Source organism: Lontra canadensis, unplaced genomic scaffold (assembly GCF_010015895.1).
Source record: "Lontra canadensis isolate GAN:19392208 unplaced genomic scaffold, GSC_riverotter_1.0 scaffold18, whole genome shotgun sequence".
In the NCBI taxonomy this organism is placed as follows: Eukaryota; Metazoa; Chordata; class Mammalia; order Carnivora; family Mustelidae; genus Lontra; species Lontra canadensis.
Window position 1 is genome coordinate 8,559,132 of NW_022631012.1, and position 12,093 is coordinate 8,571,224.

At 37.2% G+C, this 12,093-nt stretch overlaps 1 protein-coding gene across 1 annotated transcript in view; it reads left to right on the forward strand.

Moving 5' to 3' along the window:
- The window catches only part of NDUFS1 (NADH:ubiquinone oxidoreductase core subunit S1), a 28,730-nt gene extending 19,835 nt beyond the window's left edge, over positions 1–8,895 (forward strand). The window contains exons 15-19 of the mRNA XM_032859986.1: positions 2,366–2,520; positions 4,878–5,053; positions 6,052–6,186; positions 6,279–6,351; positions 7,928–8,895. Of these exons, the coding sequence (XP_032715877.1) occupies positions 2,366–2,520; positions 4,878–5,053; positions 6,052–6,186; positions 6,279–6,351; positions 7,928–8,019 (631 nt within the window). The 3' untranslated portion in view covers positions 8,020–8,895. The remainder of the gene's footprint in view (positions 1–2,365; positions 2,521–4,877; positions 5,054–6,051; positions 6,187–6,278; positions 6,352–7,927) is intronic.
- Positions 8,896–12,093: the final 3,198 nt, after the last annotated feature.

The following is a 12,093-nucleotide window of genomic DNA, read 5'->3' on the forward strand; positions in this document are numbered from 1 at the left end:
CAAATAAATAAATAAAATCTTTTTTAAAAAGTATTATTTTTCAGATTTGTTTAAGGATTGAGGCTAAGTACTTTTAAATGTGATAGGCAAATTTTTTTAATTTACAAATACTTGAATACTTTTTTTTTTAAAGATTTTATTTATTTATTTGACAGAGACAGTGAGAAAGGGAACACAAACAGGGGGAGTGGGAGAGGGAGAAGCAGACCTCCTGCTGAGCAGGGAGCCTGATGGGAGCTCCATCCTGAGCCAAAGGCAGATGCTTAACAACTGAGCCACCCAGGTACCCATGAATACTTTTTTTTTTTTAAGATTTTATTTATTTGAGAGAGAAAGAGCACAAGTGGGGGCAGGGGCAGAGGAAGAGGCAAACTTCCCACTGAGCAGGGAGCCTAATGCAGGACTTGGTCCCAGAACCCTGGGATCATGACCTGAGCCAAAGGCAGACACTTAACTGACTGAGCCACCCAGGTGCCCTTGAATAAATTCTTAAACATTAATTTCAGTTGTGGTATTATGTTTCTCTTTGATTGGTTTAATTTAGCCTTGTAGATCGTTATGTAAAACATTTTTTAAAACTTTATAATTTTTAGGTAGAGTTTATTTGCATTGATCGCCTCTGGATCCTTTCTAGCCACAATTTTTATGTATTTTTAGTTCACTTTTCCATCTGTGTCTTTATCTATACAGTTTTGTTTTTCTGAATGGGTACCAAAATTAATAACTTTTTAAAAATTCCCAATTGTCTAATATTGTATTTCTGACTCCTTCTCACAAATGACTTCTTGGGTGGTACAAAGATGATAGTCTTTTTTCCTTTAATACTAAGTATTTTTGCATCATTCTTTCATTTAATTTTTTTTTAAGGTTTTATTTATTTATTTGACAGACAGAGACCACAAGTAGGCAGAGAGGCAGACAGAGAGAGAGCAAGGGAAGCAGGCTCCCTGCTGAGCAGAGAGCCCGATGCGGGGCTCGATCCCAGGACCCTGGGATCATGACCTGAGCCGAAGGCAGAGGCTTTAACCCCCTGAGCCACCCAGGCGCCCCTTATTTTTATTTTTCTTAAGATTTTACTTATTTATTTGAGAGAGAGAGTGAGCATGAGTGGGCTGAAGAGCAGAGGGAGAAGCAGATCCCCACTGAGCGGGAGCCTGATGCAGGGCTCAATTCCAGGACGCTGGGATTATGACCTGAGTCAAAGGGAGACGCTTAACCGACTGAGCCTCGTGGCTTAAACCTCTTTTTAAAGGATTATTTTCTACTTATAAGAGTAATATATGCTCATAGAACACGTATGTACTAATTTTACTGTTTTCTCCAAATTACAGTTTTATGACCAGTGGTTTTTTTGTTTGTGTTTTTTTAAGATTTTATTTATTTATTAGAGAGAGAGAGAGTGAACAAGCACAGGCAGACAGAGAGGCAGCAGAGGCAGAGGGCGAAGCAGGCTCCCTGCCGAGCAAGGAGTCCGATGTGGGACTTGATCCCAGGTTGCTGGGATCATGACCTGAGCCGAAGGCAGCTGCTTAACCAACTGAGCCACCCAGGCGTCCCTATGACCAGTGTTTTAATTTCTCCCTTTTGGTTTTCAAAATCATATGACTTTGCTCTAATGACTGTTTTTGCCTTACGTTTTATATCTTGCTGTATTGAATAAGATCAATTTAGGACAATTTCAACTGGCATAAAGTTTCCAGAATTATTCCATTAACCATTATCTTATGAAGTGAGGTGCCTGAGTGGCTTAGTTGGTTAAGCATCTGACTCTTGATTTTGGCTCAGGTCATAATGTCATGGTCATGAGATTGAGCCCTGCGTCAGGCTCTATGCTGGGCATGCAGCCTGCTTAGGATTCTCTCTCACCCTGTCCCTTTGCCCCTCCCCCCCAAATAATAAATAACAAATAAATAAGTAAATACTTCATGAAGACAGTGTTCTGAGCATCTTCTTTCTTTGTTTCCCACCCTTAAAACTAAAATATTGCTATTTCTGGTTTTGACATCTATTTTAAAATGGGAGAAGATGAGGTAAGGGGGCGCCTGGGTGGCTCAGTGGGTTAAAGCCTCTGCCTTCGGCTGAGGTCATGATCCCAGGGTCCTGGGATCAAGCCCCACATCGGGCTCTCTGCTCCGCGGGGAGTCTGCTTCCTCCTCTCTCTCTCTCACTGCCTTCCTCTCTGCCTACTTGTGATCCCTGTCTGTCAAATAAATAAATAAATCTTAAAAAAAAAAAAAAGATGATGAGGTAAGGTCTTTGTCAGCACTGAATTTAAAAGGGATTAAGTATCATTTCAAGAGTCACATTTAATTTTTTTATAATGATAAGACTGCAGGTGTGCTAAAAATCCGTAATTGTTTAACAGGATTGCAAGCCAGGTAGCTGCTTTGGACCTTGGCTATAAACCTGGGGTGGAAGCAATTCGCAAGAACCCTCCCAAAGTGCTATTTCTCCTGGGAGCGGATGGAGGTTGTATCACTCGACAGGATTTGCCAAAGGATTGTTTCATTATTTATCAAGGTAAGTAGCATCTGTGATACTAGAAACAGAAAAGAATCCTACATTGTGTAGATTAGAAACTGTACGGCAATACATTTAGTCAAATGAATATTTTCCATTCAGGAGTTATACACACACACCCCTTAGTATTTTTTAAACTAAATCATAGGTTTTATTAGTTATATAGCTGATAGTGCTGTTAAGAATTTACCTGGTGGGGTGCCTGCATGGCTTAGTCAGTTTTAAGCATCTGCCTTCATGGCTCATGTCATGATTCCAGAGTCCTGGGATCGAGCCCCACATCAGGCTCCCTACTCCCTCTGCCCCCGCCCAAATACATGGGGACTCTCAAATAAATAAATAAACAAAATCTAAGGGGAAAAAAAAAAGAATGATTACCTGATGATATTTGATAACAAAGATTGAGAAGATACCTAAATACCTCAGTAATAGGAATGGTTAAATAATGGTTTATTTATACAGTTAAATGTTATGTAATATGTTATGATTTACTTATACAGTTAAATGTTAGTTTATGTTATTAAAATTCAACTTTTCAAAGAATATTTGGCATTATTATATAATCAGAGGAAAGCACTTTTACATAAATGGTAGAAAGTTTTAAAATCATGAATGTAAGGCACCTGGGTGGCTCAGTGCGTTAAAGCCTCTGCCTTCGGCTCAGGTCCTGATCCCAGGGTCCTGGGATCAAGCCCCACATCGGGCTCTCTGCTCAGCAGGGAGCCTGCTTCTCCCTCTCTCTCTGCCTGCCTCTCTGCCTGCTTGTGATCTCTGTCAAATAAATAAAAAATAAAATTTTTTAAAGAAAAAAAGAAAAGAAATATATTTGATAGTACTTCTCCAGGTTTTTTGTGTTTGACTTCCTTTTCTTGAACTCTCACTCATTGTAAACATAATCAAGTTTCCTTAGAATAAATGGAGTCCAGAATATTCCTGGATATTTTACAGAGAAGAGTATTATATAATTCTCCACTTCATTTTATACAAACACCATAAATTTGTAATAGGCTTTTTATTGCTGTGGTACATAAAGAGCATTATATAATATTTTGTACCTTTTGTGTGATAAAGTTAAAGCAAAATGCATAATTTGCATCCAGTTCCTAGTCCTCTCCAGAAATAATCACTGATGATGGCTTTGGAAATGTATGCTTCATATATTTTTCTGTTACATATGAAAATGTATACAAATGAGATTAGACTTCATATATTCTCTAACTTTCTTTCATCCAACTCAGGGTTTTCTTTTCCTTCTAACAGTTTTGTTAAACTATTAAAATTTTCATTATACTATTTAAGCCTTTCATTATACTGTTTTCTATAATATCCTATTTTATGTTCTTTTCGGTATTACCACTGTCATTCCTGTTCCACATTTTTTGTTCCTCCACCATTTCAGTCTATTTTACTGAATTTCTCTAACATACATCTGAGCATTTCCACTTTGTAATCAGCAAGAGAAATAATATACCTAGTTGCCCATGATGCATGTTTGTATGATATTATACATATTTCTGTATTTACAAAAAATAATCTGGGGGGCATCTGGGTGGCTCAGTCATTAAGAGTCTGCCTTCAGCTTAGGTCATGACCCCAGGGTCCTGGGATGGAGCCCAAGCCCTGCATTGGGCTCCCTGCTCAGCGGGGAGCCTGCTACTCCCTTTCCCACTTTGCCTGCTTGTGTTCCTTCTCTCACTGTGTGTCTCTCTCTTAAAAAAAAAAAATCTGTGAAGATAGCAAATGCTTATCAGTAATTTTCTTTGGGAAGGGAGTTGAATTATGGGCAAGGTGGGCTTTTTATTACAAAATTTTTTTTTATGTTCTATATGTTATAATTTTGCAAACACTTTTGTAATTCTTTTTTTTTTTTTTTTTTTTTTTTTTTTTTGACAGAGAGGGAGGGAACACGGGCAAGGGGAGTGGGAGAGGGAGAAGCAGGCTCTCCGCTGAGCAGGGAGCCTGATGCAGGGCTCCATCCCAGGACCCCGGGATCATGACCTGAGCCAAAGGAAGACACTTGACGCCTGAGCCACCCCAACACTTTTGTATTCTTTTTTTTTTTTTTTAAAGATTTTATTTATTTATTTGACAGACAGAGATTACAAGTAGGCAGAGAGGCAGGCAGAGAGAGGAGGAAGCAGGCTCCCCGCTGATCAGAGAGCCTGATGTGGGGCTCCATCCCAGGACTCCGAGATCACAACCCGAGCCGAAGGCAGAGGCCTTAACCCACTGAGCCACCCAGGCGCCCCACACTTTTGTATTCTTAATGGGATTTAAAAAGGATATCTGATGTTCATGTATGAAACCTAATCACTTTTTTGCTAAAATATAGTTTGCCATTTTCCATCTTTTCTCAGGACATCATGGTGACATCGGCGCTCCAATAGCTGATGTTATTCTCCCAGGCGCTGCTTACACAGAGAAGTCTGCTACTTATGTCAATACTGAGGGCCGAGCTCAGCAGACTAAAGTAGCAGTGACACCTCCTGGCTTGGCAAGAGAAGATTGGAAAATTCTAAGAGCCCTCTCTGAGGTATTTGTTCTAAGTGCTGCTGCTAATGGGATGTTTGCCTTGTTAGCTTGTCAAAATGATTTTCAGAGTCAAGGAGGATGCAAGTCTAATGTGCAGAGAGGTAATTTGAGTAACCTCTTTAAGACAAATGTATTCAGAAAATGCGTGTTAGATATTGGTAGTTTTATTTTTGGCTTTTTTTTCCCTAAAAACACTTATTTTAACTCTTTTTATTATTAAAAAAAGCATGAGATTTTAAAATAATATACAGTTTTCTCTAAACTTTGTATATGATCAATATTGGGTTAGCAAAAACATTCAGATTTAGCATAGCATTATCTCTTTATTCATTTATTTCATACTAAATCTAATTTCTGAAGAGAAATTACTAATGTACTGACAGTTCCTTATGAATTAGAATTTTTGACAGTTGTGTTTTCCACTTAACCACTTAACGTACATGCAGATGGGTACCAGTAGAACTTAACACTAGCACATTATTTCAGGATAGTAGCAGTTACGTATGATTTGAATTTTTTTTTTTAAGATTTTATTTATTTATTTGACAAACAGAGATCACAAGTAGGCAGAGAGGCAGGCAGAGAGAGAGAGGGAAGCAGGCTCCCCACTGAGCAGAGAGTCCCATGTGGGGCTCGATCCCAGGACCCTGAGATCATGACCTGAGCCAAAGGCAGAGGTTTAACCCACTGAGCCACCCAGGTGCCCTGATTTTAATTTTTTATTTATTTATTTATTTATTTATTTATTTATTTTTAAGATTTTATTTATTTATTTGACAGACAGAGATCACAAGTAGGCAGAGAAGCAGGCATGGGGGGAGGGGAAGCAGGCTCCCTGCTGAGCAGAGAGCCCAATATGGGGCTTGATCCCAGGACCCTGAGATCATGACCTGAGCTGAAGGCAGAGGCTTTAACCCACTGAGCCACCCAGGCGCCCCTGATTTTAATTTTTTTAAGTACTAAAGCTTTATGTCGATTCTGAGGACCTCATATTTATAGATTGCAGGTATGACTCTTCCATATGATACTCTGGATCAAGTAAGGAACAGACTGGAAGATGTCTCTCCGAATCTTGTCCGATATGATGATGTCGAAGGAGCCAATTATTTCCAACAAGCAAATGAGCTTTCCAAGGTAAAAATTTGCCTGTGTTCAGTTTTCATACTAGCGTATTCACTGATGTTAGTTTTCAATCGTATTACTGACCTCATAATCCTTTTTTGCAGCTGGTGAACCAGCAACTTCTTGCTGATCCTCTTGTTCCACCTCAGCTAACAATAAAAGACTTCTACATGACAGGTATGCATGTGCTAGTGCTCACTGCCAGGTATAAGGGAGGGAGGGAATAAGATCACCTAGTTTAGCATTATGATTCCAACCTGCTTATGAGAATATTTGATATTTTCTATTTAATTTTTGAAGACTTTGAAACATCAGAAGTAATGTAATTTATATTTTCTGATTTGACTCTAAATTTCTTTTCTTTCTGAAATGTAAGCAGATTTTAAGTATAAAATTTACTGTTGTGTATAAAGTCACCATATAGCAATTTAGGGAGAATTTTTTTAAGTGACAGCTGTGAAGGTTTTTCTGAGAATTACAGTAGAAACATCAAAACACTTAATGTGAAGTATGTTAAAGAGTGCTTCTGATGGACATTGTTAGGGATGCTTTTAAGGAATGTGGACTTACTGAAACTTGTTTACTGAAGATCTTACATTTGCTATAATGTAATATAACAGTTGATATATAACATCTGTGTTCTGAGCTAGTTGACAGATGATTTTAAATAATACTCTATGTAAAAGCAGATGGTATATTTAAAAGTTTTTTAAGCTTATTTTTTTTTAAGATTTTATTTATTCATTTGACAGAGAGAGAGAGATCACAAGCAGGCAGAAAGGCAGGCAGAGAGAGGGAAACAGGCTCCCCGCTGAGCAGAGAGCCCGATGCGGGACTCGATCCCAGGACCCTGAGATCATGACCTGAGCCGAAGGCAGCGGCTTAACCCTCTGAGCCACCCAGGCACCCTTTTTTAAGCTTATTAATCTGAGATTATTTTGGGGTATTCTTAGTTAATGTTATAAAAGTTGTTTGTTGTAGAATACATACCTAAGCCCAACGAGCAAAGAATAGTTACTATGATCCCCCTGTCCAGAAGTAATTACTTTCATTTTCCTAAGATTTTGTCATAAGGGATATACACGTATATCCTTATATATCCACGTATATATAAAGAAAATATCTGATTATTCATTTATTGGGTGGGAGGGGTTGACAGCTTCATTGAAATATCATTTACACACCATAAAATTCACTGAATTCAGTGGATTTTTGTTGTTATTTTTTTAAAGATTTTATTTGAGAGTGAGAGAGTGCATTCACGCACATACAGGAGTGGGGAGAAAGGGCAGAAGCAGAGGGAGAAGCAAACTCCCTACTGAACAGGGAGCCCAACATGTTGCTAGATTCTAGGACCTGGGAATCATGACCTGAGCCGACTGGGCCACCCAGGCACCCCTAGATTCAGTGGATTTTAGTACACATACTCTTTTAGAAATTTTATTTCAGTAATAGTATTGTGTGCATATTTGTCCTATCTTTAGTACTTCTCTATTATAATTGTAATGGTTGTGTGCTGGCATATTGTAGAACTGTATATAATTATTTAATCATTCCTAGGAGTACTTACTAAAACCATTTAGCATAGAAGGGGCTTATTCTCTGGATTTGTTGTTCTCACATTAGATACAGTTACATAGAATTTTACAGTCTTTTTTGTTGTTGTTCCTGAATGTGTGTGACAAGAAAGTTATACTGTGTGCTTATTTAAAAATTGTGCTATCAAAATGCACATTTTCTTAATATCTTTCAGACTCAATTAGCAGAGCCTCACAGACAATGGCCAAATGTGTCAAAGCTGTCACGGAGGGTGCCCAGGCAGTAGAGGAACCATCCATATGCTGAAACTTCTGCTAGGAGCCCCATTTTCTTACAGATAATTAATGGACAGTTATGTTGGAGTGATCTCCTACAGGTTTATCTCTTTAAAAAATAATCTGAATGATGTAATACTCAAGGTCTTACCTTGCTTATTTGAAAATGATGCTGCAGTTATCAGTGAACTTTGAGGTTTCAAAGACATATATGTATTGTGTGTAAACATTGTTAAATTGTTCAATAGTGTATACAGATGCTCTTTCACATAAAAGTATTGGCAGTCTTTGTGACACATAAAAAGAAAATTCTTAAAATATGAGTTTTTGTTTATTTTCATTGATATTTATGTTTGTAAAAATGGATGAAATAAGAAGAGCTTCCATCAGAACCCATTGGCTTCTAGTGCTCAAGGAGGAATTTGAGCATTCTGTCAAACAGGGTAAATAGAAAAAGTATGTGTAACATAATCACACATCAGATATGTATCTTGGACAGCTATAACTAATAATAATCATAATAATGATAGGTAATGATTATTCAGCTTTTTCTATGTGCTGAGCACTCTGGTTGTACATGCATTATCTTGTTTTGTCCTTGCTACAACTCTGTGAGGTAGTGCTATCTCATTTTACAGATGAAGACACTGAAGCCTGGGGATATTTGGTAGCTTGCCCAAGGTCACAGAAAAATAGTTAAGAACTCTAGTGTGGTTCCAGAGCTCATTGTTCTTACCTGCTACACATAATTCCCTCCCATTAATATAGATCTTAGGTTGTTATTTCTAAGAATTAGCAGTGAGAAGGTTAATGGATAGTACATCTTCATGTTTTCTCTTGAACCTGTTTATATGCCATGGTGATTTATGTGAAATTTTTCTTTGTATAAGAGATTATCACACACGTACCACTGGAGTGGAGTGATGGAGTTAAGGGATATAATTTCGGTCTTTGTTGATGTTCCGTATTCATTATATTAACCATCTGCAGTTTTAAGTCAACTAAATTACTCCAGTAATAGAACACAAAACTAACAGCTTTTATAATTTTCAGTTGTTAAAACAAAATGGAGGTAAAAGTTTATAATTAATCAGGAGATAATTTAAAGCCATATTAAATGTTTTTCAAAATCTATGGTCAGAATCCTAATCCTTTTGTTCTGTAACCCTTATTCCTGCTTTCCCTAAAGACTTAGCCCAATTATAGGATGTGATATTCTTGATACAACAGTAAGATTTTTCAAATAGTAGTATGTCTTTGATGCTTTATCTTCAAAAAGATAAACTGTACAGAATGTCACCTGTAAATTTTTTCCAAACTGTTTATTTTTTCAATAGAGATACATTATGAAGTATATTTTGCTTAAAGTACTTAAAATTCTAAGTTGCCTGAAATTGTACAAATTCTTTCTGAAAGTCTTTGAATTCAGTACAAACTTTTTGTCCCCCTCTACTTTCTTTATCCCTTAGCACTGTAGCTGACCTCAAGGGGCCATATGCTGCCAGTTTTGTATTCTACACAGTAATTTTCAGTGAATGTGTGTAGACTTCATAGACCTGTTGGTGAGGGAATATTGTGTTCAAATGGAGAAAAGGTAATTATATGACCAAGATGGTTCAGAATCCTTGGGCTGCCATCTAGGCAACATGTGTTGAACTTGTAATTCTATAAAGAATACCTTGTCTGGGGTAAGTAGTGCTCAGTAAAATTGGCTGGTTTTTACATAAAATAAAACATGAAAGTCTGTCTAATGGGGCATTTATTAATCCTGTAGAACTAAATATTAAGGTTATTGTGAACATAAACATTAAAGGTGGTTGCTAGGGGGAAAAAAGGCTTTCTGAAGAAGAGCCCCCAAATAGAAGAAAAATACATAAAGGTGAGAATAACCTGGCTGATATAATTATGATTCTAAGTAATGAAACAATGAGAAAGTTACAGAGCTCAAGATTCCTTTGGGTGAAGAAGGAAATGTGAAAATACCCTCTCATTTAAAGCGGACCTAAATATGTATCACTAAAGTTTTAAGTACATTATGTCTAATTTTCACAAAAACCCTGCAAACAATAGGTATTGAGACCTAAGAAATACCAAATAATTTGCCTAATAAAGCTGCAGAGTTAGAGACAAAGGCAAGGGAGTTTAATTAGAGATATCTGATTGTCCCACGTTGCCTCAAATATAAACCTCTCGGACAGCTATGAAAATTGAGTAGATGCGCAAGAAAGATTTTAAAGCCTAAGCTCTATGCAAAATGCTTCCCAATTTTATTATGAACTGTATTACAACAAATACATTAATAAAAAGTGTGACGCCCTCTTAGTAATACCCAGTATACAGTCATTTGTTATTGTTTGTTGCTGAGTTATTTAAATACCACTTCTTGCCAGGTCAGAACTTTGGAAAGGTTACTAAGAAAAATTTGAAGGTTATTTCTTCATTTGTAAAATGGGGATAAAAATAGAATAATTATATTTACCTCTACCCCATACTGTTATTACGAAGATTAGGTCAGAAAACCTATGAAACTCTTAGCTTACTTCCTGACAAAGTACATGTTCAATGTGCTCAGTAACAAGACCATCATTATAGGGAAATGTGTATTCAGAATTTTTCTAACAGTTCAGGGTTGCAGGGAACCATCCATGGGAGTTTTGTTACTGTTTTTTTAAACTAAGCTGTGTACCCAACATGGGGCTCAAACTCAGAAGAGATCAGCAGTCACTCTACTGACTGAACCAGGCAGGCACCCCCAAGGGAGTTCCTGATCCTAAAATTAAAAGTCCCCATTCTAAATGAATGAAGTGAAAAACTCAAACTATGGTTGTGAGGGAAAGTCATGCCTAATAAAACCTCCAGCTTTTATTTTTATAAATAAAATGAAATGCATTCCTTTCTTAAGGCTCCAAGGAGTTAATGACTTATTCAAGGTCACCTAATTGATTCACCTAATCAACAAAACACTGCTACTATATATATGTACATCCACCAAAGCTGTGAAAATGTATTAAGCAGAACTCTGTGCTTATTTTGATGGAACTTTTACCGGTTGTAGGAAGATTTACTGAGTCTGTTGGGTTCTAAGGAAAATAATCTGATAAAGATCTATTGGAACAAAAAATTGTGTATAGACATATATATGGCCACCATTTAATAATGATGAAGGTAGCTGATAACTCCCCAATAATTTTTTAATAACTGAGACTTTAAAATATCTTAATAATTGCATAGTACTTTAATTAGCTTGCTTATTTAATTTAGCCCCAAGAGACAATCAGAAAACTATGACTAGAACTCAGGTCCAGATTTTAAGAGAATAAGGATCTTGAAACCAAATACCTTTTACTTGAAGTGTTTGTAGATTTTACTACTGAAAAATTCTAAAGATTGATTTGCCTATGACTTTCAAAATCTTCGATATCTTAATATTTGAAAAATAACCTATACTGGAAAGCATATGTTGGTACTGAAAAATGGTGAATGTGTGGTTTAGGACTAGTGATTAGTGAATTTTTTTTTTTAATATTCCATTTATTCATTTGACAGAGATCACAAGTAGGCAGAGAGGCAGGCAGGTGGGGGGGAGCAGGCTCTCTGCCCACTGAGCAGAGAGCCCGACATGGGGCTCGATCCCAGGACCCCAAGATCATGACCCGAGCCGAAGGGAGAGGCCTAACCCACTGAGCCACCCAGGCACCCCTACAGTATTGAATTTTTAATTGGTATGTAAAGAGATCACAAGATGAAAACATTAATGTCCTTCCCAGGGCATGTACACCCAAATGTTTATTGCATCAATTTCCACAATAGCCAAACTATGGAAAGAACCTAGATGTCCATCAACATATGAATGGATAAAAGAAGATGTGGTATATATCTACAATGGAATACTATGCAGACATCAAAAGAAATGAAATCTTGCCATTTGCCAACGATGTGGATGGAACTAGAGGGTATTATCCTGAGCGAAATAAGTCAATCAGAGAAAGACAATTATCATATGATCTCCCTGATATGAGGAATTTGAGAGGCAGAGTAGGAGGTTTGGGGGCTAGGGAAGGAAAAAATGAAACAAGATGGGATCAGGAGGGAGACAAACCATAAG